At 54.3% G+C, this 24,510-nt stretch overlaps 1 protein-coding gene across 3 annotated transcripts in view; it reads right to left on the reverse strand.

Annotated features, from left to right (window-relative positions):
- Positions 1 to 24,510, reverse strand: part of MIB1 (MIB E3 ubiquitin protein ligase 1) — a 109,805-nt gene that overhangs the window by 66,188 nt on the left and 19,107 nt on the right. For all 3 annotated transcript variants that reach the window (XM_068165496.1, XM_068165495.1, XM_068165494.1), the window contains exons 3-9: positions 22,109 to 22,238; positions 19,359 to 19,463; positions 11,819 to 11,885; positions 7,797 to 8,001; positions 4,332 to 4,515; positions 2,732 to 2,876; positions 1,119 to 1,252 (exon numbers count right to left, since the gene is read on the reverse strand). In XM_068165496.1, coding sequence (XP_068021597.1) covers positions 1,119 to 1,252; positions 2,732 to 2,876; positions 4,332 to 4,515; positions 7,797 to 8,001; positions 11,819 to 11,885; positions 19,359 to 19,463; positions 22,109 to 22,238 — 970 coding nt within the window. The remainder of the gene's footprint in view (positions 1 to 1,118; positions 1,253 to 2,731; positions 2,877 to 4,331; positions 4,516 to 7,796; positions 8,002 to 11,818; positions 11,886 to 19,358; positions 19,464 to 22,108; positions 22,239 to 24,510) is intronic.

The raw sequence follows: 24,510 nt of genomic DNA on the forward strand, positions 1-24,510 counted from the left end.
GAGATTTCCTCATCTACACAACAGCAGGAGTCAGTCTGACCAAAATGCCAGGTCCTGCACCACCTCAAGCTGCAAATCAGTCCTCAGAACTGATGGAGTTTAGTCTCTTGTCTGCAGGAATTCCTGCTGCTGCAGTGAGAGAAACCTCTGAGAGTGGCTTACAAACAGCTTCCCTGAGCCAAACCTTCAGCATCCACTAGGCTTATTCTCAGGCATTTTGTTCCAGGCATTTCAGAGTGAGGTGATCAGAGAAGCTGGTGAAAGGAATGTGACAGACCAGGCTGGGTGCTTCCCTGGGGAGTTAAAACACCAAGATCCACAACAGCAGCAACAAAGCCCCAAATCCCCCCTACTGCCTCCTGTGCACCCACACTGCCACCACACACAGCACACCAGCTGAAGACCTTGCACCAACAGGGTTTGGTCCTCTGCCCCAGCCCTGGCAGAGAGAGGCTGGAAGGTATTTCAGTTCATGGCAGACAGCAGAACTCAACATCTGTCTGCCAAGGAAGGGGGTGGTGCATTACTTCCACACCCCCCCAACACATTTCCTAGAGAAATGGGAAAATCAGAGAACTGTTTGGGTTGGAAAAGCTCTCTGAGAGCATCAGCTCCAACCAGCAACCAACACCACCAAGGGCCCAAGTGCCATGGCCACAGGTTTCTGGAACACCAGCAGGGATGGGGACTCCACCACCTCCCTGGGCAGCCTGTGCCCATCTTGCACTCTTGCAATCTGACCACTCTTGCAGCAAGCAAATTTTCCCTCCCCTCCAACCTAAGCCTCCCCTGGCACAACTCCAGGCCATTCCCTCTCCTCTCACCTGAGACTGGGGAGCAGAGCCCAACCCCCAGCTCCCTGCAGCCTCCTCTCAGGGAGCTGCAGAGAGCAATGAGGTCTCCCTCAGCCTCCTCTTCTCCACACTCAACACCCCCAGCTCCCTCAGCTGCTCCTCCCCAGCCCTCTTCTCCAGGCCCTCCCCCAGAGCAGAGCAGAGACACTGGACCCAGCTGTAGTGCTGTGCACACTACTGACTGGCAGGGAGTATCCAGGACTGCTTTTCTTTCTTTAGTGTTACAGGTCCCCAGGAGAAGTCCCCCCCAACCAGAACACTCACATCCACATCTGGTCTCTTTAGCAAGTCTTCCACTTTAGCAACATCTCCATTGGCAGCAGCTTTAACCAGTTCTTCATTGAGATCTCCAGATTCCTGGGTTTCAAATAACTTCTTCAATAGCTGGGACAACCTCTCTGTTATTAAACAGAAGCCAGGATTACAACCTTCAGCACAGCACAACAGCAAAGTATCAGCTACAGTCATGATGCTTCTCAAGGCAACACACAAACCCCTGGGGAAAGGCAGCTCTGGGCCACTCAGCTCCAAGCAGGGGCTGCACTCCAGTACCCCTCAGGCAGCTGAGACTGGCACACCAGGCACTGCAGCACAGGAGTGAGTGCCCACAGACAGCTTGGCTGCCACAGAACACAGCTCAACCTGCACTCATTTGTAGCTTGAGAATTCATAGGTTCACAGAACACTTTGGGTTGGGAGGGACCTCGAAGCTCATCCTGCTCCAACCCCCTGCCATGGGCAGGGACACCTCCCACCAGCCCAGACTGCTCAAGGCCTCATCCAGCCTGGCCTTGAACACCTCCAGGCAGGAGGCAGCCACAGCCTCCCTGGGCAGCCTGTGCCAGAGTCTCACCACCCTCACTGCAAAGAATTTCTTCCTCATCTCCAGTCTCAGTCTCCTCTCTCCCAGCTCAAAGCCATTGTCCCTCAGCCTGGCACTCCCAGCCCTTGTCCCTCCCCAGCTCTCCTGCAGCCCCTTCAGGTACTGGAAGGCTGCTCTGAGGTCTCCCCTGGAGCTTTCTCTTGTCCAGGCTGAGCAGCCCCAGCTCTCCCAGCCTGTCCTCACAGGGGAGCTTCTCCAGCCCTCTGATCATTTTGTGGCCTCCTCTGGACTCACTCTGACAGTTCCTATCCCCTCTATGTCCTGTAACCAAATCAGATGACTCTCCTGGCCAGGTTTCTGGACACTCTGACTGTGTCTTTATTGAGAACACTCTCTGTACCTCTATCTCCCTAGAAAATGAAAACACAACAACTAGAAAACTGTGTAGAAGGGGCTGTTGGCACTAAAGCAAACCCATGAAGGGGACAATAAACCCAGCTGTGACCAATCCCAGGGCAAGTCTGGTTGAACTGATCTGTGAAAGAGCCAACAGCACATGAAACACACCAGACACCTTCTGCCTCACTGGATGAATGAGAGCAGGTCACACAGGACTGAAATGTGACTGCCTCAACACAGAGAAGATTCCCACAGTCACCAGTGGGAATGTCCATCACTGAGTTGTGATGAAAGGCAATGCCCTGGGTAACAGCTTGCAGCAGATCCAGCTGTTGAACAAGGAGTCTGCCAGCTCCAGCCAGGGACATTCTCTTCATGCCATACTCTAATTACTTTGTTTCTAGAGCAGACCTCCCCAGACATCCCTGCACCCCAGGCAAACTGAACCCCAAACTCCATTTGGAGTTTTTTCACCTGATCAAGCTAACTCCCACCTCCACCTCCACACCAACTGAAGCTCCTCCTCAGATCCTCCTCAAAGGTGCAACATCCCTTAGTCCACCCCCAAGCCTTGCACCCAAAGGAGGGGTTAGTGCTCACAACCCATTAACACAAGCACTCCCCAGACACACTGCTGCTCATGCTTCAGACTTACCACCAGATGCATTACTGATAGCAGATCCTGCTGATGCCACCTTTGAGACAGCTGCTGGATTGTATGTCCAAGATGTTCCACAAACCTCTACCTTTAAGTCACTGTCTGAATAGATCTGCTGGACTCGACCAACCTTGCCCAAGGTCTGCATTAAAGAAAACATCAACTGCAAACACTGCTGAAGATGGAGTGGTTAGCAATCTGCTTGTGCTACAGCATGGCCCAGGTGTGATGAGCTCCACTGCTCAGCAGGCCACCACTGATACCTTGAGCTAAGGTTCAGCAGGCTGAGCAGATACTCCATCACCTTTCACAGAATGGTTTGAGCTGGAAGGGACCTCAAAGCTCATCCAGCTCCAACCCCCTGCCATGGGCAGGGACACCTCCCACCAGCACAGCTTGCTCAAGCCCCCAGCCAGCCTGGCCTTGAACACCTCCAGGGAGGAGGCAGCCACAGCCTCCCTGGGCAGCCTGTGCCAGAGTCTCACCACCCTCACTGCAAAGAATTTCTTCCTCATCCCCAGTCTCAATCTCTCCTCTCCCAGCTCAAAGCCATTCTTCCTCATGCTGGCACTCCCAGCCCTTGGCAAGAGTCCCTTTGCAGCTGTTCTGTAGCCCCTTCAGGTACTGTAGGGCTGCTCTAAGGTCTCCCTGGAGCCTTCTCTTCTGCAGGCTCCACAGTCCCAACTCCCTCAGCCTGTCCCCACAGGGGAGGTGCTGAGGTGCTCCATTAGTCATGTCTCATGCTTTAAATAGAAGATGGACACTACAACAGAATTACATAGAATTACATAGAATAAACCAGGTTGGAAGAGACCTTCAAGATCATTGTGTCCAACCCATCAACCAATCCAACACCACCTAAACAACTAACCCATGGCACCAAGCACCCCAGCAAGTCTCCTTCTGAACACCTCCAGGGATGGTGACTCCACCACCTCCCCAGGCAGCACATCCCAATGGCCAATCACTCTCTCTGTGTAGAAATTCTTCCTAACATCCAGCCTGAACCTCCCCTGGCACAGCTTGAGACTGTGTCCTCTTGTTCTGGTGCTGGCTACCTGGGAGAAGAGACCAACCCCCACCTGGCTACAACCTCACTTCAGGGAGTTGGAGAGAGCAAGAAGGTCACCCCTGAGCCTCCACTTCTCCAAGCTAAGCAACCTCAGCTCCCTCAGTCTTTCCTCAAAGGGCTGTGTTCCAAACCCCTCACCAACTTTGTTGCCCTTCTCTGGACACCTTCCAGCAAGTCAACCTCCTTCCTAACCTGAGGAGCCCAGAACTGGACACAGGACTCAAGGTGTGGCCTCAGCAGTGCAGTGTACAGGGGCAGAATGACCTCCCTGCTCCTGCTGGCCACACTCTTCCTGCTGCAGGCCAGGATGCCATTGGCCCTCTTGGCTGCCTGGGCACACTGCAGAGAAGACAGGCTCAGAACAGCCATGTGGGGTGCTGGTGACACCATCAGCCTCACCAGGCAGGAAACACACTGCCTTTGAGGAAACACTTGGACTCCACCACCTCCAGCCTTGACTGCCAGTCACAACCACAACCCTGAGCCCAGTTATTGCAGTCTGCCCCCAAGCACACAGCTACTCACCGGGAGCATGGCTTCAGCCCACTCTCCATGGCCCCTCTGGAGCAGTTTGATCCTCTCCAGGTCATAGCAGACCTGCACAAGGTCACCCACTTGAAACTGAGAGGTGCCTCCCTCAGCGCCCTGGGCGGCGTCTCCGCTCCGCACCACGTTGGCCTTGGTGAGCACAGCTGGGTTGAAGGTCCACCTAGACAGGGAGCCATGCAAAGGAGAGGTTCAACATGCAAGCTGAAATAAAGGCTTAAGAAGAACCTGCTGGTCAAGACTCTGTTTGTGTGCCTGCAAGCCTTCTGCAGGTGGACAGCACAGCTGCTTGTCTGTTGGCAACCAGCTCTGGCCCAGTCAAGTTTTCCTGTGCCTCTTCAGCTGACACAGGTTGGCTGTGCAGGCTGCTCAGAGCATAAGGAACTGGCTGGGTGCTCACACCCAGAGGGCAGTGCCCAATGGCTTGAAACCCAGATGCAGAGCAGGGACAGTGGTGTCCCTCAGGGGCTGGGACCTGCACTGGTTGATATCTTTATCACTGCTACAGCCAGAGGGCTCCAGGCACCATCAGCACTGTGCAATGGCACCAAGCTGAGTGGTGCTGTCCAGGGGCCAGAGGGACAGGAGGGCATCCAGAGGGACCTGGGCAGGCTGCAGAGGTGGTGCCCAGGTGAACCTCATGAGGCTCAACAAGAGCAAGTGCAGGTCCTGCTCCTGGGCTGGGACAATCCTCACTATCAGCACAGGCTGGGGAAGGAGGGGATAGAGACAGCCCTGAGGAGAAGGACTTGGGGGTGCTGGGGAGGGAGAAGCTGGCCAGGAGCAGGCAGTGTGAGCCTGCAGCACAGAAGGCCAAGGGCAGCCTGGGCTGCATCCAAGCCAATGTGGCCAGAGGTGGAGAGAGGGATCCTGCCCCTCTGCTCTGCTCTGGGGAGACCTCACCTGCAGTGCTGTGTGCAGGGCTGGAGCCCTCAACACAGGAAGGACCTGGAGCTGATGGAGAGAGTGCAGAGGACGCAACAAAAATCATCAGGGGGTTGGAGCAGCTCTGCTATGAGGCCAGGCTGAGGGAGCTGGGGGTGTTCAGCCTGGAGAAGAGAAGGCTCTGGGGAGACCTAATAGCAGCCTGCCAGGACCTGAAGGGGCTACAGGAAATCTGCAGAGAGACTGTTTGCAGAGGCCTGCAGGGACAGGAGCAGGGGCAATGGCTTCAAACTAGAGCAGAGCAGATTGAGATTGGCTGTGAGGAGCAAGTTCTGCACCAGGAGGCTGCTGGAACACTGCAACAGGTTGCCCAGGGAGGTGGTTGAGGCTCCATCCCTAGAGATGTTCAAGGTGAGGCTGGACAGGGCTCTGGGCAACCTGCTCCAGTGGAGGATGTCCCTGCTGAGTGCAGGGGCTTGGACTGGCTGAGCTTTGGAGGTCTGTGATTCTGTGATGCTCAGGGGTGCCTTCAGAGAGGCACATTTGTAAGAGCAGAGAAGAAATATCCTAAGGTGAATCAAGCTGGCAGCAACACAGTCTTGAGAGCAGCTCCACGTGCAGAGGAGGACAGGCTTGGCTCACCCAGGACTGGGCAGTCAGGAAGCATCCTGGGAAGATGAGGGAATTCTGCCCCCTCCTCTGAGCTCAAAAGCTCCACCACTCAGCTATGAAAACACTCCTCTCACTTAAGGAGATGTCCACATCCTGCTGCTTTGTACAGTCCAGCTGGCTGTGATGAGCTGCAGTCCAACAGACTCTATGGTGACCTCTCCTGTACGTGCATTTGGTCTGGGGTTTGCTTGCATTCAACCACCTGAACTCTGTAAAGGCCAGGGCAGGGAACCACATGCAGCCAGGAGAGCCAAGAGCAGCTCCTTCAGCTTGTGCCAGCTGGGAAAGCAGCTCTGGTTTGCATCACTTTGCAGTGGTAACCAACAGTATCTGGAGGGAAAGCCTGAATGAATAATGCCTTGTGAGTGCTTTCTGGACAAGCTGCACAGGTCAGGCTCCAGATAAAACTGAAATGAAACTCATTCATCAGCTGCCTTTGAAAGATAAGCCAAATGCTTGAGAGCAACACAACACAAAAGCATGTGGACTTACTGGCTCTGAGCCAGCTACAGGGCTGGGTTTGAATCCTCTCAGCATGGATGGAGCTCATCAAACTTCAGACCTAAACTACTTGCAGGGAGTGGCTTTGGCAGCAGCTTCCCCAGCACTTTCCCTTCTTGGTGTACATTTACATGGAGTAACATTCCTTGGACTAATACAACACCAGATGCAGACCATGCTGAGGTCACCCCACATTAGACAAGATCCCCAGCACTAAAACTTTACCACATGCCCTCTTAATCCTTTTCCAGCAGCCCCTCACAGCAGGGCTGTTCCCAGGGCTCCTGAAGCCAGGGGATGCTTTGGAATGAAAAAGAAGTTACTGCTTAAATACTACACAGGATCAGAGGAGGTCAGGGCTTGGAAGGGACCCAAAGTGATCATTGAGTTCAACCCCCCTGCCAGAGCAGGACCATACAATCTAGCTCAGGTCACAGAGGAACACATCCAGATGGGCCTAGAAAGGCTCCATAGAAGGAGACTCCACAAGCTCTCTGTGCAGCCTGCTCCAGGGCTCTGTGACCCTCAGAGTACAGAAGTTCCTCCTTGTGTTGAGGTGGAACCTCCTGTGCTGCAGCTTACACTTGGGAATGAAGTCAGTCCAGAAGATCATTCCTTATTTTGGACTCTGATCTCCCCCACATGAGAGGGGCAAGAAGCTTCCTTCTCTCATGAAGCCATCCCTGAGGCCAAGCCCTGAGTCTGTGTTGCAGGAGGAGTGCAACTACTCCACAGTGTCTGTCTGGGTACTAGGCTGCAGCAGGCATCTGCTTGCTCAAAGGAGTCTTAGCAGAGGCAAAGTGAGGGGGAACACTGCAGGCGCCCGGGAGGGGAGGCGCTGCCTGTACCCGGGGAGGGGCTGCACGCACCCAGGGAGGGCAGGGGCTGCAGGCATCCGGGGAGGGCAGGGGCTGCAGGCACCCGGGGAGGGCAGGGCACTGCAGGCACCCGGGGAGGGGAGGGGCTGCCTGTACCCGGGGAGGGGAGGGGCTGCCTGTACCCGGGGAGGGGAGGGGCTGCCCGTACCCGGGGAGGGGAGGGCACTGCAGGCCCCCAGGGAGGGGAGGGCACTGCAGGCCCCCAGGGAGGGGAGGGGCTGCAGGCCCCCGGGGAGGGGAGGGCACTGCAGGCCCCCAGGGAGGGCAGGGGCTGCAGGCACCCGGGGAGGGCAGGGCACTGCAGGCCCCTGGGGAGGGCAGGGGCTGCAGGCCCCCGGGGAGGGCAGGGGCTGCAGGCCCCCGGGGAGGGCAGGGGCTGCAGGCCCCCGGGGAGAGGAGGGCGCTGCGGGCCCCCGGGGAGGGCAGGGGCTGCAGGCCCCCGGGGAGGGCAGGGCACTGCAGGCACCCGGGGAGGGCAGAGCACTGCATGCTGGGCGCTGGGGCAGACCTGTTGCCGCTGGGGTACTGCACGACGATGTCGTGGTCCTCGTCGATGCCGCAGACGGTGCCGGTGGTGGTGAGGGTCTCGAACATGCCGTCGGTCCAGCCCCCGTGGCCGTGCTGCAGCGACTGCACGATCTCCAGGTCCAGGTCGATGTTCACCAGGTCACCTATCTGCAGCCCGCCGGGGTTCCTGTTCCCGTTCTGCTCACCTGCAAGGCACACAGCGCTGCTGGCACGGCCCCACGGCTCCCAGCGACTCAGGGAGGTTAACTCCTCTGCCAGCTGTAGTGCTGAAAGGCAGGGGACAGGCACAGAAGAACCTGTACAGCCTCCCCAGGGAGGTGCTTGGGGCCCCTTTCCTGGACATTCCCAGGGGGAAAAGAGCAAAACTAGAAGTGAGGAGATTGAGATTGGCTGTGAGGAAGAAGTTGTTCCACATGAGGGTGGTGAGAGCCTGGCACAGGTTGCCCAGGGAGGTGGTGGAAGCCTCCTGCCTGGAGGTGTTTGCAGCCAGGCTGGAGGTGGCTGTGAGCAACCTGCTGTAGTGTGAGGTGTCCCTGCCCATGGCAGGGGGTTGGAACTGGATGGTCCCTGAGGTCCTTTCCAACCTTGACAATTCTGGGATTCTATTCCAGGTGAGGCTGGGCAGGGCTCTGGGCAACCTGATCTAGTGGAGGATGTCCCTGCTGACTGCAGGGGGTTGGACTGGATGCCCTTGGGAGGTCCCTTCCAACCCAAACCATGCTGTGATTCTGTGAACCTCTGGCCACAGACTTCTGTTTTTCTTGTTGAGCTGAAGGCAAACAACACAGCTGGCAAATGCCAAATACTTGTGCCAGGCCCCACTCTGGGCTCTAACTGGGATGTGACAGCTGTCACACAGGGTGAGACACTTCAGCAGAGCTTTTCAGCCCTGGTACATTTGAGAGAGTCAGCCACAAAGTGCCTCCTGTGCCAGACTCCACCTCGCGTCCTGCGGCCAGCCCTGGAGCCCCCAGCACATGAAGGCCATGGAACTGTCAGAGCAGCTTCACAGGAGGCCACAAAGACAACCTGAGGGCTGGAGAACCTCTGCTGTGAAGAGAGGCTGAGAGTTGGGGCCTGGAGAAGAGAAGGCTCCAGGGAGACCTCCCAGAGCCTTCCAGCATGTGAAGGGGGCTACAAGGCAGCTGGAGAGGGACTTCTGACAAAGGCCTGGAATGACAGGATGAGGGCTGGTGGCTTCAAACTGGAAGGAGTTGGATTTAGATGAGACATTAGGAAGAAATTATTCCCCATGAGGGTAGTGAGGCACTGGAACAGGTTGCCCAGAGAAGCTGTGGAGGTTCCAAACCTGGCAGTGTTCAAAGGCAGGTTGGGTGGGGGCTTGAGCAAGCTGCTCTAGTAGGAGGTCTCCATGCTCTAGGACAGGGGATTTAGAACTAGATGATCACAGCTCACAGGATGTCAGGGGTTGGAAGGAACCTGTGGAGATCTTCCAGTCCAACCCCCCTGCCAGAGCAGGAGCACAGAATCCAGCACAGGTCACCCAGGAACACATCCAGACAGGGCTGGGAAGGCTCCAGAGAAGGAGACTCCACAACCTCTCTGGGCAGCCTGCTCCAGGCCTCTGGGAGCCTCACAGGCAAGAAGTTCCTCCTCATGGTGAAGTGGAACCTCCTGTGCTGCAGTTTCCATCCATTGCCCTTTGCCCTATTCCAGGGTGCAGCTGAGCAGAGCCTGTCCCTGTCCCTTCCTCCTTGACCCCCAGCCCTCAGCTATTGATAGACATTGATCAGATCCCCTCTCAGTCTTCTCTCCAGACCAAACAGCCCCAGGGCTCTCAGCCTCTCCCCCCCAGGCAGTGCTGCAGTCCCTTCAGCATCCTTGCAGCCCTCCCTTGGACTCTCCCTAGCAGATCCCTGTCCCTCCTGAGCTGGGGAGCCCAGACCTGGATGCAGCATTCCAGGATCCCTTCCAGGTCCCTTCCAACCCCAAGCATTGCAGGACTCTGAGCCTCCAGTCACTTCAGGTGGTGGCTTTAGGGCCATGAACCATTTGTCTCTCTGACATTTGCCACTACTGACACTTTGGTGCCACCATTTGCAGTCACCCTTAATGTGGCTGCATGTGGCTAGCCAAGTACCTCTTAACCTCCTTCCTAGCCCAAGTAAGCCCAGCTGCTCCCCCTTGCAATTCATGTTCTCTCAGTCTTTTAACCCTTTTAGCAGGCCACCAGCAGAATCTCTACATCCTCCCAGCACTGGAAGGGGAAGGAAGAGCAGACAGATGGACAATGACACAAACTGGACACAGAATTCTAGACATAGCTTCTAGACATCACCACTGAGAAGAGTGGGACAACAACTTCCCCTCTTCTGATGTCCACCATCCTCCTAATAGAACCACTCTGAACCTGCCCCAGCTGCAGTGATGTCACAGAATCAGAACTCTCAGGGCTGGAAGGGACCCCAAGGACCATTCAGTTCCACAGCTGCCACCAGCCCAGCTTGCTCATCCAGCCTGGCTTTGCACACCTTCAGGTAGGAGGCATCCACAGCCTCCCTGGGCAGCCTGTGCCAGTGTCTGTGTTTTCTGCATGCAGCTGGCTTTGAGGCTGCTGCCATACTTGACTGTGTGAGCCACTAAAGATATTGTGAGACTGTTCTTTAAGATTTCATTCTGCCCCTGGACACTGCACTGCTGAGGCCACACCTTGAGTCCTGTGTCCAGTTCTGGGCTCCTCAGTTTAGGAAAGATGTTGAGATGCTGGAAGGTGTCCAGAGAAGGGCAACAAAGTTGGTGATGGGCCTGGAGCACAGCCCTGTGAGGAGAGGCTGAGGGAGCTGGGGTTGCTTAGCCTGGAGAAGACGAGGCTCAGGGGTGACCTTATTGCTCTCTACAACTACCTGAAGGGAGGTTGGAGCCAGGTGGAGGTTGGTCTCTTCTCCCAGGCAGCCAGCACCAGAACAAGAGGACACAGGCTCAGGCTGTGCCAGGGGAGGTTTAGGCTGGATGTTAGGAAGAAGTTCTACACAGAGAGAGTGATTGCCCATTGGGATGGGCTGCCTGGAGAGGTGGTGGAGTCACCATCACTGGAGGTGTTCAGGAGGAGACTTGATGGGGTGCTTGGTGCCATGGTTTAGTTGTTTAGGTGGGTTGGATGTGATGATCTTGAAGGTCTTTTACAACCTGGTCTGGTCTATTCTATTCTATTCCTCCTCCCACTGCATTGGGTTGCTCTCAGTGGGTGATGGTTACCTCAGCTGGCCACTCTTGCTGCACTGTGTGCCATCTCTGTTAGAATTCTCTCTGCCTTCTGAGCACAGCTCACAGATGCCTTCATGCTGTGAATTGAAACCTACACTTGCATTAAAATCCAGAGAGGTTTTTTAGACACTGGGACAGAGACCTAATTACCATGGGGTAGTTGGAGCACACCCCTGGTACTGATGTGGTTCACTGCCACATTGGTGAGCTCGAGGATGAGCTCCCTGGCCATCCACTTGGCACATGGATGCCAGGGTATTAGGGCTACAAAGATGCTGAGGGGCCTGGAACATCTCCCTTATGAGAGAGAGAGAACTGAGGCCTTGCAGTCTAGAAGAGAGCAGACTGAGGGAGATCTCATCAACACTGATCAATACTTAAAGGGTGGCTGTCAGGAGGATGGGACCAGGCTTGTTTCAGTGACAAAACAAGGGGTACTGGCCACAAACTTGAAGATCAGAAGTTCCATCTGAACATGAGGAGAGACTTCTTTAGTGTAAGGGTGCTGGAGCCCTGGAGCAGGCTGCCCAGAGAGGTGCTGGAGTCCCTGGAGACTTTCAAAACCCCGCTGGCCATCTTCCTGTGTGGCCTTCTCTAGATGCTCCTGCCTGGGCAGGGGGGTTGGACTGAATGATTCCCAGAGGCAGTCTCACAACTGATCACTAATGCACAGAAGTGCTGCTGCTTGCATCTCACCAGCAAGGAGATTCCAAAAGGAAAGAGCAATCCAGAGTAAGTACAATCAACACACAGTAAGGTAAAGCATCTGCAACTCACCCAGCACTGGACAATGGTCCCTGTAGAATGAGCCTCCCTTGGCATCTTGGACACATTTCAGGTCAGACTAAAGAGAGAGAGAGAGAGATTGAGACAACTTCAGTCCTGACTGAGCCTGCAGGTTAGCAGAGGTCAGCAGAACCAGAACTGAGGCACACTGCAGTGAGAAGAGCTGCAAGGGAGGTGAGAGGTGCCCTGTGAACCCAGGGCTGATGCACATAACCACAAACACTCCCCAGGGCCAGCATTTTAACAGCCTTGACCAGTACACAAAAGGCTCCAAGGGATGAGCCATTTTCAACTCCAAGAAGGGTGCCAGAGTAACACAGAGCTGCTTTGCACTGTTCCAGGGAGTTACATTCCCCTTCAAGAAAGCAATGTCTGCAGACACAAGCAAGGAAACAACCTCAGCAGACAGTGCTGGGGCCCCAGCCCTTCCTGCATCCATCAGCTCAGGTCCCCTTTTCCCAGCCCTTCCTGACAGACAGATCTTGGAATCAGAGCAGCAAACCTGGCAACCAAACTCCACAAAATGAAGGCTTTCCAATTCAGAACACCCAGAACACAGAACCCTGAACACCTAAAACCCCAAATGAACAACCACCACCCCACCCCCAGCACCATGCTGAGCTAACCATGGCCCTTTGAAAGAGAGCCCTAAAGCTCATCCTCAGGACATTGGCTGGTGGAGCCTGGGAAGCAGCAGTACCAAGGGTGGTAACCAGCTCCTATTCACCAAGCCAGCAGGGCTCCTGCAAGTCTCCTTTCCTCTGGCTTACTCCCTTCACAACCCCTAAAGGCAAACAGCCACCATCTGCCAGTGCTCCTTGAGGAGCAATCCTCAGCAGACAAAGGGCATTTTGTCTGCATGAGGAGCTGGGGAGGAGACAGGAAACTGTTTGCACAATGTGCCTGAATCATCTATGGGAGCAGGGAGGAAACAAGAGGACAGCTGGTGGTTATGGCATAGCCAACCAGAACTAAACAAATGTTTTCCCTACACCTGAGATTCCTGGGCAGTGTGCTCCTTCGAAAGGACTGAAAGCAGGGAATGGGTTGGGTTGGAGGGGACCTTAAACATCATCCAGTTCCCACTCCCTGCCATGGGCAGGGACACCTCCCACCTGGCCTGGAGCATCTCCAGGGAGGGCACATCCAGATGCAACCTGTGCCACTTTCTCACCACTGTCACTCTAAATTTCCTCCTCCTCTCCAGCCTCAATCTCCTCTCCCAGCTCAAAGCCATTGTCCCTCATCCTGGCACTCCCAGCCCTTGTCACAAGTCCCTCCCCAGCTCTCCTGGAGCCCTTCAGGTACTGCAAGGCTGCTCTAAGGTCACCCCAGAGCCTTCTCTTCTCCAGGCTCAACAGCCCCAACTCTCCCAGCCTGGCCCCACAGGGGAGGTTCTGCAGCCCTCTGATCACCCTCATGGCCTCCTCTGGAGCCTCTGCAGCAGCTCCAGGTCCTTCTTGTGCTGGGGGCCCCAGAGCTGGAGGCAGTGCTGCAGGTGGGGGCTGAGCAGAGCAGAACAGAGGGGCAGAATCCCCTCCCTGTGCTGCTGCTCTCCCTGCTCTGGCTGCAGCTCAGCACTCAGCTGGCTCTGGGCTGCCAGGGACCAGTGCTGGCTCCTGGGGAGTTTGTCACCAACTGACACCCCCAAGGCCTTCCCCTCAGGGCTGCTCTTGAGCCATCCCTCACTCAGCCCAGATCTGTGCTTGGATTGCCCTGACTTGGCTGCAGGACCTTGCCCTTGGCCTTGTTGAACTTCATGAGGTTGGCTTGGGCACACCTCCAGCCTGTCAGCCAGGCCACACAGCTTGGTGTCATCCACAGTCTTGCTGAGGCTCCATCAGAAACAGCCAGCAAGTTCAGCAGGCAGGACTTGCCCCTGGTGAAGCCATGCTGGTTATCACCATTCCCCTTCATTTCCCATATGCCTTAGGAAAGCCTTCAGGAGGATCTGCTCCATGACCTTGCCAGGCACAGAGGTCAGCCTGACTGGTCTGGAGTTTCTGGGATCATCTCTGCATCTTTTAAACACCTATAGAGATGGGGATTCAGCTAAGCTCCTGGGCAGCCTGTTCTACCCTTTCAGGGAAGAAGTTTCTTCTCATATCCAACCTAAGCCTCCCCTGGCACAACTCCAGGCCATTTCCTCTCCTTCTAGCACCTGAGACTAGGGAGCAGAGCCCAACCCCCACCTCCCTGCAGCCTCCTCTCAGGGAGCTGCAGAGAGCAATGAGGTCTCCCTCAGCCTCCTCTTCTCCACACTCAACACCCCCAGCTCCCTCAGCTGCTCCTCCCCAGCCCTCTTCTCCAGACCCTTCCCCACCTTGGTTGCCCTTCCCTGGACCTGCTCCAGCACCTGAATGTCTTTCCTGCAGTGAGGTTCCCCCAATGGAGCACAGCACTCAAGATCACTGAAGAGTAAAACCAGAGACTCTTCTAAGTGTCCTAGAAAAGCAAGGCAGCATTTATTTTATCACCTAAGCTTTCACCAAAAAAACTGAGGACCCAAAAGCTGAGGCACAGGCAGAGGCTAAGGCACCCAAACCCCTCTGATATGCACAGGGTAAAGGTCCTTCAGCATCTCTGTGAACAGCACTGATAAGAAAAACTTAACATCAACATGCTAAATGCTTGCCAACGCCTTAAAAACCAAACTCCAATCCAAACCTGATCCTGGAGTTTCAGGACAGGAAGCTGTACTTGACTGCAGTTCAGCTACAAGGCAGCAGGGTAAGCAGCTGTGATTCTGCTTCCAGCACTGGGCTGCTGCACTGATCCAGAAAGGAAAGTGAGCTTGAAGTGAAGTACCAGGGGTGGTGATAAGCTCCTGGTCCTCCTCCCCATCTCTATCTCCCAGCACAGGGGCTGGGGCCCCAGGGAACAGCTGAGGTAAAGGAGGTCAGAGTGGCTGGAGAGCAGCCAGGCAGAGAGGGACCTGGGGGTGCTGGTCAATGGTAGGCTGAACATGAGCCTGCAGTGTGCTCAGGCAGCCAGGAGGGCCAATGGCATCCTGGCCTGCATCAGGAAGAGTGTGGCCAGCAGGAGCAGGGAGGTCATTGTGCCCCTGTACACTGCACTGGTTAGGCCACACCTTGAGTCCTGTGTCCAGTTCTGGGCCCCTCAGGTTAGGAAGGAGGTTGAGCTGCTGGAAGGTGTCCAGAGAAGGGCAACAAAGCTGGGGAGGGGTCTGGAGCACAGCCCTGTGAGGAGAGGCTGAGGGAGCTGGGGTTGCTTAGCCTGGAGAAGAGGAGGCTCAGGGGAGACCTTATTGCCCTCTACAACTCCCTGGAGGGAGGTTGTAGCCAGGTGGGGGTTGGTCTCTTCTCCCAGGCAAGCAGCACCAGAACAAGAGGACACAGTGTCAGGCTGTGCCAGGGGAGGTTCAGGTTGGATGTTAGGAAGAAGTTCTACACAGAGAGAGTGATTGCCCATTGGGATGTGCTGCCTGGGGAGGTGGTGGAGTCACCATCATTGGAGGTGTTCAGGAGGAGACCTGATAGGGTGCTTGGTGCCATGGGTTAGTTGATTAGGTGGGCTGGATTGGTTGATGAGTTGGACACGATGATCTTGAAGGTCTCTTCCAACCTGGTTTGGTTTACTCTATTCTGAATAAAGGTTTTAAGAACCTCAGCCTCATCCTTTGTCCCCCTGCATCCACCAGGGGCTGGAGGCTCTCCTTGGCCCTCTTTTAGTTGTTGGTAGATTTACAGGAACAGTTCTTACTCTCACTCACACACTGGCCAGATCAAGCTCTAGTTGGGCTTCAGCCCTTCTCATTTCCTCCCTGAGCTGCTGAAAGCCAGGCTGGCTGGGGCCCTGAGCAACCTGGTCTTTAGTAGGCTGTGTCCCTGCCCATGACAGGAGGTTGGAACTAAATAACCTTTGAGGTCCCTTCCAACCCAAACTAGTCTCTGATTCTCTGACAGCAAGATCCTCCATCGTGAGCAGCAAGGCTCAGCTCAGCACAACAAGGCCAGGTCATGCTGAGGAAAGGAATCTGGCAGGGCAAAGCTGACTCCTAAATAATGGCACTGAGTCCGGGTCCTGCTGCTGGAACCACTTTGTTCACTTGTTACAGAAGATGACTGTGGCTCTCAGCAGCAGAACAGAATGCTTACTGAACCCCGAGGGAAGTCCCCAGCTTTACCTCCCCAGCTGTGCCATGTGAAGAAATAAGAACTGGAACCAAGCCCCAAATGCTAAATCACAGACTTCTCAGGTCTCATTGCACAGAGTGGACCCAGACACAGCCAGGGAATGCAGGCAGTGCCAATAACCACGGCAGCCAGCGGTGCTGCAGAGGCAGCACACAGGTCCTTCGGCCCCACAGCAGCACAAAAGCACAGCTCAGCTGGGGAACTGGTGGCCCGTGGCAGCAGAGGCTCCCAGGTTTCAATGCCAGGCTTCACAAAGGAAGGCAGGATGCACTTCACTCAGCTGCTCCACGTGGAAATACAGCAACAGAAACCTGCAAGGCAAACTCAAAGGATCTGCCCATAAGGAAATGCAAGTTTCCAGCCACCACCTGCTGCCCCAGCCAGTCCTGGGCTCTCCCGGGGCGAAGCTGTCAGGCCAGATAGATTAATGTTGAGGGCCAGATGCAGCCCCTCAGCTATCAATGATAAGCTGTGTTCCTTTAATCAGCCCCATTTGCATCTGAGTCCAGAGTTATTCATTTGCAAAGCAGGGCTCTCTCCCCAGCTGTATTTACAGAGGCACTCTGAGTACTGGTGACATTCTCTGCACATTAAGAACCAACTTCTAAGTCCCAGGTTTGCCCCAGCCTTTCATGAGCTTTCTGACAGTCTGTTAGTCAGCCTCACTGAGGGGCCCACCAACAGCAGTGAGGGTCATTATGGGATACTCAGCAAGTAATTAACAAGTCAGAAAATACAGCACTCTGTTCAGGCCTGCTCCTGCCAGAGATCCCAGAACCCTTCCTGGCTGGAGCAAAAATTGCACCTGATAAAGCATCTGAAGCTGAACTGGTGGTAGGAGTGGCTGACAAGCAGGAAACACTGCACAGGAAGCCTGACAGGATCCTTTGGATCCATGTGGACAGATATTCACCGAGTGCACTGGGCTGGAGGGGGCTCTCATCTTGGCCAGCCCCTTGCAGGCAGCAGGGACACCTCCAACCACATCAGGCTGCCCAGGGCCACATCAGGGCTGATCTTGAATGCCTGCAGGGATGGAGCCTCAACCACATTCCTGGGCAACCTGCTCCAGTGTCTCCCCACCCTCACTGTGCAGAGCTTCCTCCTCATGTCCAACCTAAATCCATCCTGCTCCAGTTTCAACCACTGCCCCTTGCCCTACCACCACAGGCCCTTCTGAACAGTCCCTCCCCAGCCTGCCTGTAGGTGCCCTTCAGATACTGCAATGTAGCTCTAAGGCCTCCCCAGAGCCTTCTCCTGGCTGAACAGCCCCAAAGCTTTCAGCCTGTCCTTGCAGCAGAGGTGCTCCAGCCCTCTGATGGTTTTGGTAGCCCTCCTCTGGACCCTCTCCAGCAGGCTGTCTCTCTTGTGTTGGAGGCCCCATAGCTGGACTCAGGCACTGCAGGAGTCTCACCAGAGCAGAGGGGCAGGATTCCCTCTCTAGAGCTGCTGGCCAGGCTGCTTCTGATGCAGCCCAGGCTGCCACTGGCCTTCTGGGCTGCAGGTGCCCACTGTTCAATGATCTATTATCCTTACTATCCACACCTAGGTGCTTTCACACACATTTTGACAGTTCTCTGTTGCTAAAGGACTGAGCAAACATTGCTAACTGCACAGATCTGCTGTGCAGGGTCACCCCAACCCACCTCAATGTCCAGCTGCTGCAGTGGCTGATTCAGTGCTCACTTCCATGGCAAGAGTTTCACAGCAGACCAGAAATGATGTACAAATAGTAAATACCTTTTCATTAACAAGGGAACAGAATCAAACTTACCTGAAATGGACTTTCCTGGAGGCCAGAAGGAATCTTTAATGATTCCACAGCACTCCTACTATGCAGGCCACAAACTTCACCATAGTGATTAAATCCACACCAAAAGCCAAGAAAGGAGCAGTTGACCTTTGTCTCCTTCCATCTAGAGCTTGTGATTGCTTCCCCTTCCCATGCATCACATTCCAATACAAGAGGGGAGATACCAACCTTGGGTTGAACATTGTGTAGGAGAAGAGAAGGCTCAAGGTGACCTCACTGTGGCCTTCCAGGATCTGAAGGGGGCTACAGGAAGGCTGGGGAGGGACTGCTCAGGATCTCAGGCAGTGATAGGACTAGGGGGGATGGAATGAAGCTGGAGGTGGGGAGATTCAGGCTGGAGGGGAGGAGGAAGTTCTTCCCCAGGAGAGTGCTGAAGCCCTGCAATGGGTTGTCCAGGGAGGTGGTTGGGGCCCTGTCCCTGGAGGTGTTTAAGCTCAGGCTGGATGAGGCTGTGGGCAGCCTGATCTAGTGTGGGGTGTCCCTGCCCATGGCAGGGGGGTTGGAATGATCCTTGTGGTCCCTTCCAACCCTGACTGATACTAGGATACTATGAACTTACTTTCCCACTGCCCCTGTTTTACCTTTCTTTAGAACTGGAAGGGGAACCACCAAGCACATAGTTCAATACTGATTTGTTCTCACCCTCAGCATCCTCATGCTGGCCTGCACTGAGGGTATTTACTCACTTCAAGCCTGACACTAAAAATACGCACTGACTGCAAAAGTGGTGTTCAGTATCCTCTAAAACTCAGCTTTGTTTCAAGTGAGGCTATGAGGGGAAAACATTTGCCTCCCCAAAAGGAGGCAGACCAGCCACTGTTTGAGATCCCACCTGACAAGCTGACACTTCCAAGCTAACATGGTTTTGCTCTGCAGCATCAAACAGAACACTCATGCCAAGAAAAGGCTAATTAGGATGCTCTGAACAGTGGATAATCAAAGTAACCTTTCCTGACCCACATTAGGATAAGAAAACCCCACAACAGAAGGCACTCAGGCTGGAGGCTGGCCCGTTTTCTCCCTCAGGCTGCAGAAGCAGCTGCAGGAGCTGGGAAGTTCAAAAGGAAAATTCACTGCTAAAGCAAATTAAGGTTGTAGCTTTATCAACACCTTGCCACTGACAAAAACTTTGCTGCCAAGAGGATTCTGAGTGTTGCCAGCCACTGCAAAACTGCAAAGCTTGCAGTGATCACAGCAAAACGTGAGGAGCTGAAGAAACAGGGGCCCTGAAAGGCTCCTAACTGAGCTGCTGCTTCTCAGTTTCAGTTTAAGCACAGCAGCAGCACTAAGCTAACCAGGGATGGGATGTAAAGATTTACATTATAAACAGTCCTGGTAGGAACCAGCCCCTAGTTTTAAGTCCTTCAGCTGTCTTGCAAATGCCCAGACCAGGCTCTCTCACTAATGGGTATGCATGAGCCATACAGCTGGATGGCCACGACCTGGCTAATCGCATGCAGACCCACAAAGGAGATGACAAAGGCAGGATAATGAAGCACAAGTTATTCTTACCACCCTCCCCCCACCCTGCGCTTCACCCTTTGTGTTCTTCCCCACTCACCATGCCCTCAAAGCCGACTCTGTAGAGGTTCTTAGCACCATTGTCCCAGAGAACATATGCTGCGCTGTGCGGGCTGGAGGCGCTCCAGTCCTGGATCTCTGTCACCTGGGCCGTTGGAAAAACAAGAGGATTGGACACCGACTCAGCAGCACAATTTGAAGTTAAAACCTTCAGAATACTTCAGGACACATCACTTTTACCAAACCAATAGAAGCGACTCTGAAGTTGGTTTCCATTTGATGCAGGAGCTCCCTGGGAGCCTCAGCGCGGCAGCAGCCTGAGCTGCTGCTCCGCAGGCCTGCTGCTCCTTAGGGGCTGGAGCGACCTCATCACAGCTTTTGTTCACTGCCTCTGAACTGCACACATTTATTTCTTGATGCTTGGCCACCTTCTCACTAGAAGCAGCGTTTAGCTTCCAAAACCTGGCTGCAAAGGATTTTAATTGCTTCAATTTGTCTGCTTTCACCTGCACTAGCTGGTGGCAGTGCGCTATGTTAGGAGGGAACGCTTTCCTTCCAGAGGCACTTTGCACCCTGTTGAACAAGGGTACAACAGAAGGAAAGTGAAAAGGACTTTTTCAGACACTTGCTGAAATCACGAGGCCATGCACCAAATCCTGGAGACACATTCATCACTGGGGGGGGGGGGGGGGAAACTAACATCATCAATTCCCAGAATGTCTTCATTCTTTGTTGCATTTAAAAGCTGCTCCTGCTGCACCTACCATCTGCTTTTCCTCATCAAAAACCTCTGTATGCATCTACACAACGCTTCCAGCTTGCAGATCACAGCAATGATTCAAGTTTAGGGCAGAAGGGAAACAATGCAGGTTAAGACTTTGACTTTGCCAAGGTTCAGAAACCTCCAAGCATCTTGCCCAGTTCACAGCAACAGGGAAATCATCAAGGTGCAAAACAAAGCTGCCTCTGAGTATCCTTTGCTTAAAGACATTTATTTCAGTGCTTGAAGACGTTTCTTCTCAATTAAAATCCCCAAAGGAACTGCCAAAAGTCATAAAGATTCACAGAATGGGTTGGGTTGGAAGGGACCTTAAAGATCATCCAGTTCCAACCCCCTGCCACAGGCAGGGCCACCCCTTCCTAGGCCACCTTGCTCAGGCCCCAGACAGCCTGGCTTCCAATGCATCTAAGGCTTGGAGCCTCCACAGCCTTCCAGTGCCTCACCACACTTGTGGTGAAGAATTCTTTCCTCATTTCTAATCCAAATCCAGCTTCTTCCAAGCCTCAAAGCTTCCAAAATGGCTAGAATATAAAACAGGCTAACAATCTGTCAATGGATCAATGGCTGTCAATGGCTCCATGTCCCAGGGGAGGCCAGGGACAAGCAGAGTCCCTCAGGGATCACTCCTGGCACCAGGCTTGTTCAGCATTTTGTGGGTGCCATGGACAGTGGCACTGAGTGCAGCCTCAGCAGGTTTGCTGCTGACACCAAGCTGTGTGGTGCAGCAGACAGCTGGAGGGAAGGGATCCATCCAGAGGGACCTGGACAGGCTGCAGAGCTGGGCACAAGCCAACCTCAGGAGGTTCAACAAGACCAAGGGCAGGGTCCTGCAGCTGGGTGGAGGCAACCCCAGGCACAAATGCAGGCTGGGCAGGGACTGGCTGGAAAGCAGCCCTGAGGAGAGAGCCTTGGGGGTGCTGGGGGAGGAGAAGCTCACCAGGAGCTCTCAGGGTGCACTTGCAGCCCAGAAAGCCAACCAGAGCCTGGGCTGCAGCAGGAGAAGTGTGGCCAGCAGGGCAAGGGAGGTGATTCTCCCCCTCTGCTCAGCTTTGGGGAGACCCCACCTGGAGTCCTGCCTCCAGGTCTGGAGCCCCTATGACAAGAGGGGTCTGGAGGGGCTGGAAGGTGTCCAGAGAAGGGCCAGGAGGATGAGCAGAGGGCTGGAGCACCTCTCCTGTGAGGACAGACTGAAGGAGTTGGGGCTGTTCAGGCTGGAGAAGAGAAGGCTCCCAGGTGACCTCATTGTGGCCTTCCAGGATCTGCAGGGGGCTCCAAGAAGGCTGGGGAGGGACTGCTCAGGATCTCAGGGAGTGATAGGACTAGGGGGAATGGAATGAAGCTGCTATCCTTACAGCAAGCCTTCATGAGTCCTGAGGGTAAAGGTCAGCTGTGAACAGAGAATTTGCCAAGATTATGATCAGCAACAGATCATTCCATGCAATTGCCAGCACACCCAAACACTTTCATTCTAGAGCTACACCAGCACCACTCAGCGTCCTAAGCCAGCCAAGGAAGATCCACATCCAATACCTGCAAAAAGGTTAAACTGGGAAAACCCCAGTAATTATCAGATGGACAACAGAAATCCAAGGTGCAAGCACTGCAGGCCAAGAGACACAGAAATGTGCTGGCTCTCAGGCCAGAGAGGGCAGCAGTGGCCAGGAAGGGCCCCTCCTGAGAGCTGTGCCTTTACACCAGCTCTCCAGTAACGCTCAGGTGTGCCCAAGGTCTTCTTAGAGTTGTGACCAGGCAGTCCTTAAACAGAACAAACCCCTCACACTCAGCAGTCTCAGAGCTTCAGTGCTGGCACTTGAAGTTTGAACTGCCAGGAAGTGGTCACAGCACACAGCCTCTGCTCTCCCCAGAGCCCTCAGCATTACAGGGCAAGATTTTTGAGCGCCCAGCAAGTTACAGTCCGCAGCTTTTATGCTGATGTTTTCACTCTGAAGTGAGAAAGGCCACTGAGGCCAGCCCAGGACCCTTCTGACTTCAGGGAGTGTCATCCTTACCTTTCCTCTACGCCCATTGCCACCATCCTGATCTTCCCACTGCCAGTCGACGCCTCGCACCACCCTGGCACCTGCAAAGATTCCTCTTGCTGTAATTTTCTTTGACTTACGGCGGGACTCCAACAACACCCTGAAGTCAGCAAAAGAAGAACCCACAAGTGTCAAGGTGATGAAGGAAATCCAAGGTGAAGCATTAGGGATGGGAAACAAACAAACAAACAAGCAAACAAACAAGCCCACACACGCAGGGGTCAGTGCATGAGTCACATCCCTTCACCTCCCAGCTCCAACAGCCGCCCACAAGACAGAGCTCCAGCACCTCCCACTGACTGATCTGTTGCAGCTTCATGGTCAGTTTTAAGTCACAGATTTCATCAGGTTGGAAGGGGATCCTCAAAGGTCATCTTGGCCAACCCCCTGCACTTGGCAGGGACACCGCCAACCTGATCAGGCTGCACAGGTCCACATCAGGTCTGATCTCCGGTGTCTCCATGGAGGGAGCCTCAACCACATCCCTGAACAACCAGTTCCAGTATTTCCCCACCCTCATGGTGCAGAACTTCCTCCTGATGTCCAACCTAAACCTCCCCTGCTCCAGTTTTGAGCCATTGTCCCTCACCCTATCCCCACAGGCCCTTCTAAACAGTCCCTCCCCAGCCTTCCTGGAGGTGCCCTTCAGATATTGAACTGCAGCTGCAAGGTGTCCCTTGACCCTTCTCTTCTCCAGGCTGAGCAGCCCCAGTTCTTTCAGCCTGTCCCCCACAGCAGAGGAGCTGCAGCCTAATGATAGAAACCATTCTCTTCTCCAAACTTCCCACCACCAGCACTACTCTTGCCTCCAATGCCCAGCTCAGGGGCTGAATCAAAAAGCAGCTTCTGTTCTTTTGAGCTTCATGCCAGCAGACCTAGCTATTGGATAGGTATCATGTAACCTGGATGCACCCTAGGCTAACATCACTGCCCTGCAACTGCCCTGCTGGTTTTGAGTCAGACTATGAAGTAAGAGCTGCATCTCTTTCCCCCATCTCTCAGCTCATCTCCTTAGAGTTCATCCTACTTACTCATCTCAGTTCATACTCCTGAGAGCATGCCTTGGCAAATTTCACTCAACACATCACCATCAATTTTTTCAATCATAACATCACAGTCATGGAATTGTTTGGGTTGGAAAGATCCCCAAGATCATCCAGTCAACCGCCACCCTAACACCACCATGGCCATCAAACCACAGCCCCAAGAGCCATGGCCACATGTTAGCTGAATACCTCAATCAAGAACAGTGTGGCCAGCAGGAGCAGGGAGCTCATTCTGCCCCTGTACACTGCACTGGTTAGGCCACACCTTGAGTCCTGTGTCCAGTTCTGGGCTCCTTAGGTTAGGAAAGATGTTGAGCTGCTGGAAGGTGTCCAGAGAAGGGCAAGAAAGCTGGGGAGGGGTCTGGAGCACAGCCCTGTGAGGAGAGGCTGAGGGAGCTGGGGTTGCTTAGCCTGGAGAAGAGGAGGCTCAGGGGAGACCTTATTGCTCTCTCCAACTACCTGAAGGGAGGTTGTAGACAGGCAGAGGTTGGTCTCTTCTCCCAGGCAGCCAGCACCAGAACAAGAGGACACAGTCTCAGGCTGTGCCAGGGGAGGTTCAGGTTGGATGTTAGGAAGAAGTTCTACACAGAGAGAGTGATTGCCCATTGGGATGTGCTGCCTGGGGAGGTGGTGGAGTCACCATCACTGGAGGTGTTCAGGAGGAGACTTGATGGGGTGCTTGGTGCCATGGGTTAGTTGTTTAGGTGGTGTTGGATTGGTTGATGGGTTGGACTTAATGATTTTGAAGGTCTCTTCCAACCTGGTTTATTCTATGTATTCTACCTCCAGGGCTGGGGACTCCACCACCTCCCTGGGCAGCCTGTTCCAAGCCCTGACCACTCTTGCAGCAAACAGATTTTTCCTCATCTCCAACCTAAGCCCCCCCTGGCACAGTTTCAGGACATTTATGTTGGTGTTTTCCAAAGCAAACCTCTTTGCTCTGACTTCAGCAGACCTGAAGGAGATAAGCCTCAAGAAAACAGCTCATGAGGACTCAACCTCCAAAGACATTTTCCTGCCTTCTCAGTCATCCCAAAAGCCACCATCTGCATGGGACAAAACTTCATGCCAGGAAAACGTTGCCAGGCAAGAGTGTTTCTGTGCTGAAATTGTTTCCTGACCTGTGTAGAAGTGCATCGACCTCCTGCTAACCTGCTAACATCCAGCAGATGGCAGGGGAGGCAAAAGCTGAGCTGCTGGAGTGGATGCACAGAGCAGCGCCCGGGATCCCCCGGTCTGCCCAAGCCACAGCAGAGTGACAGAGAACACAAAGGCTGGCTGCTTGCAGCTGCGTTTTAGAAGCTTCTCACTGCTTACAGAAGGGAG

This window comes from Melanerpes formicivorus, unplaced genomic scaffold (assembly GCF_026170545.1).
Source record: "Melanerpes formicivorus ecotype bairdi unplaced genomic scaffold, bMelFor1.0.p_v2 SCAF_89, whole genome shotgun sequence".
NCBI classification, from domain to species: domain Eukaryota; kingdom Metazoa; phylum Chordata; class Aves; order Piciformes; family Picidae; genus Melanerpes; species Melanerpes formicivorus.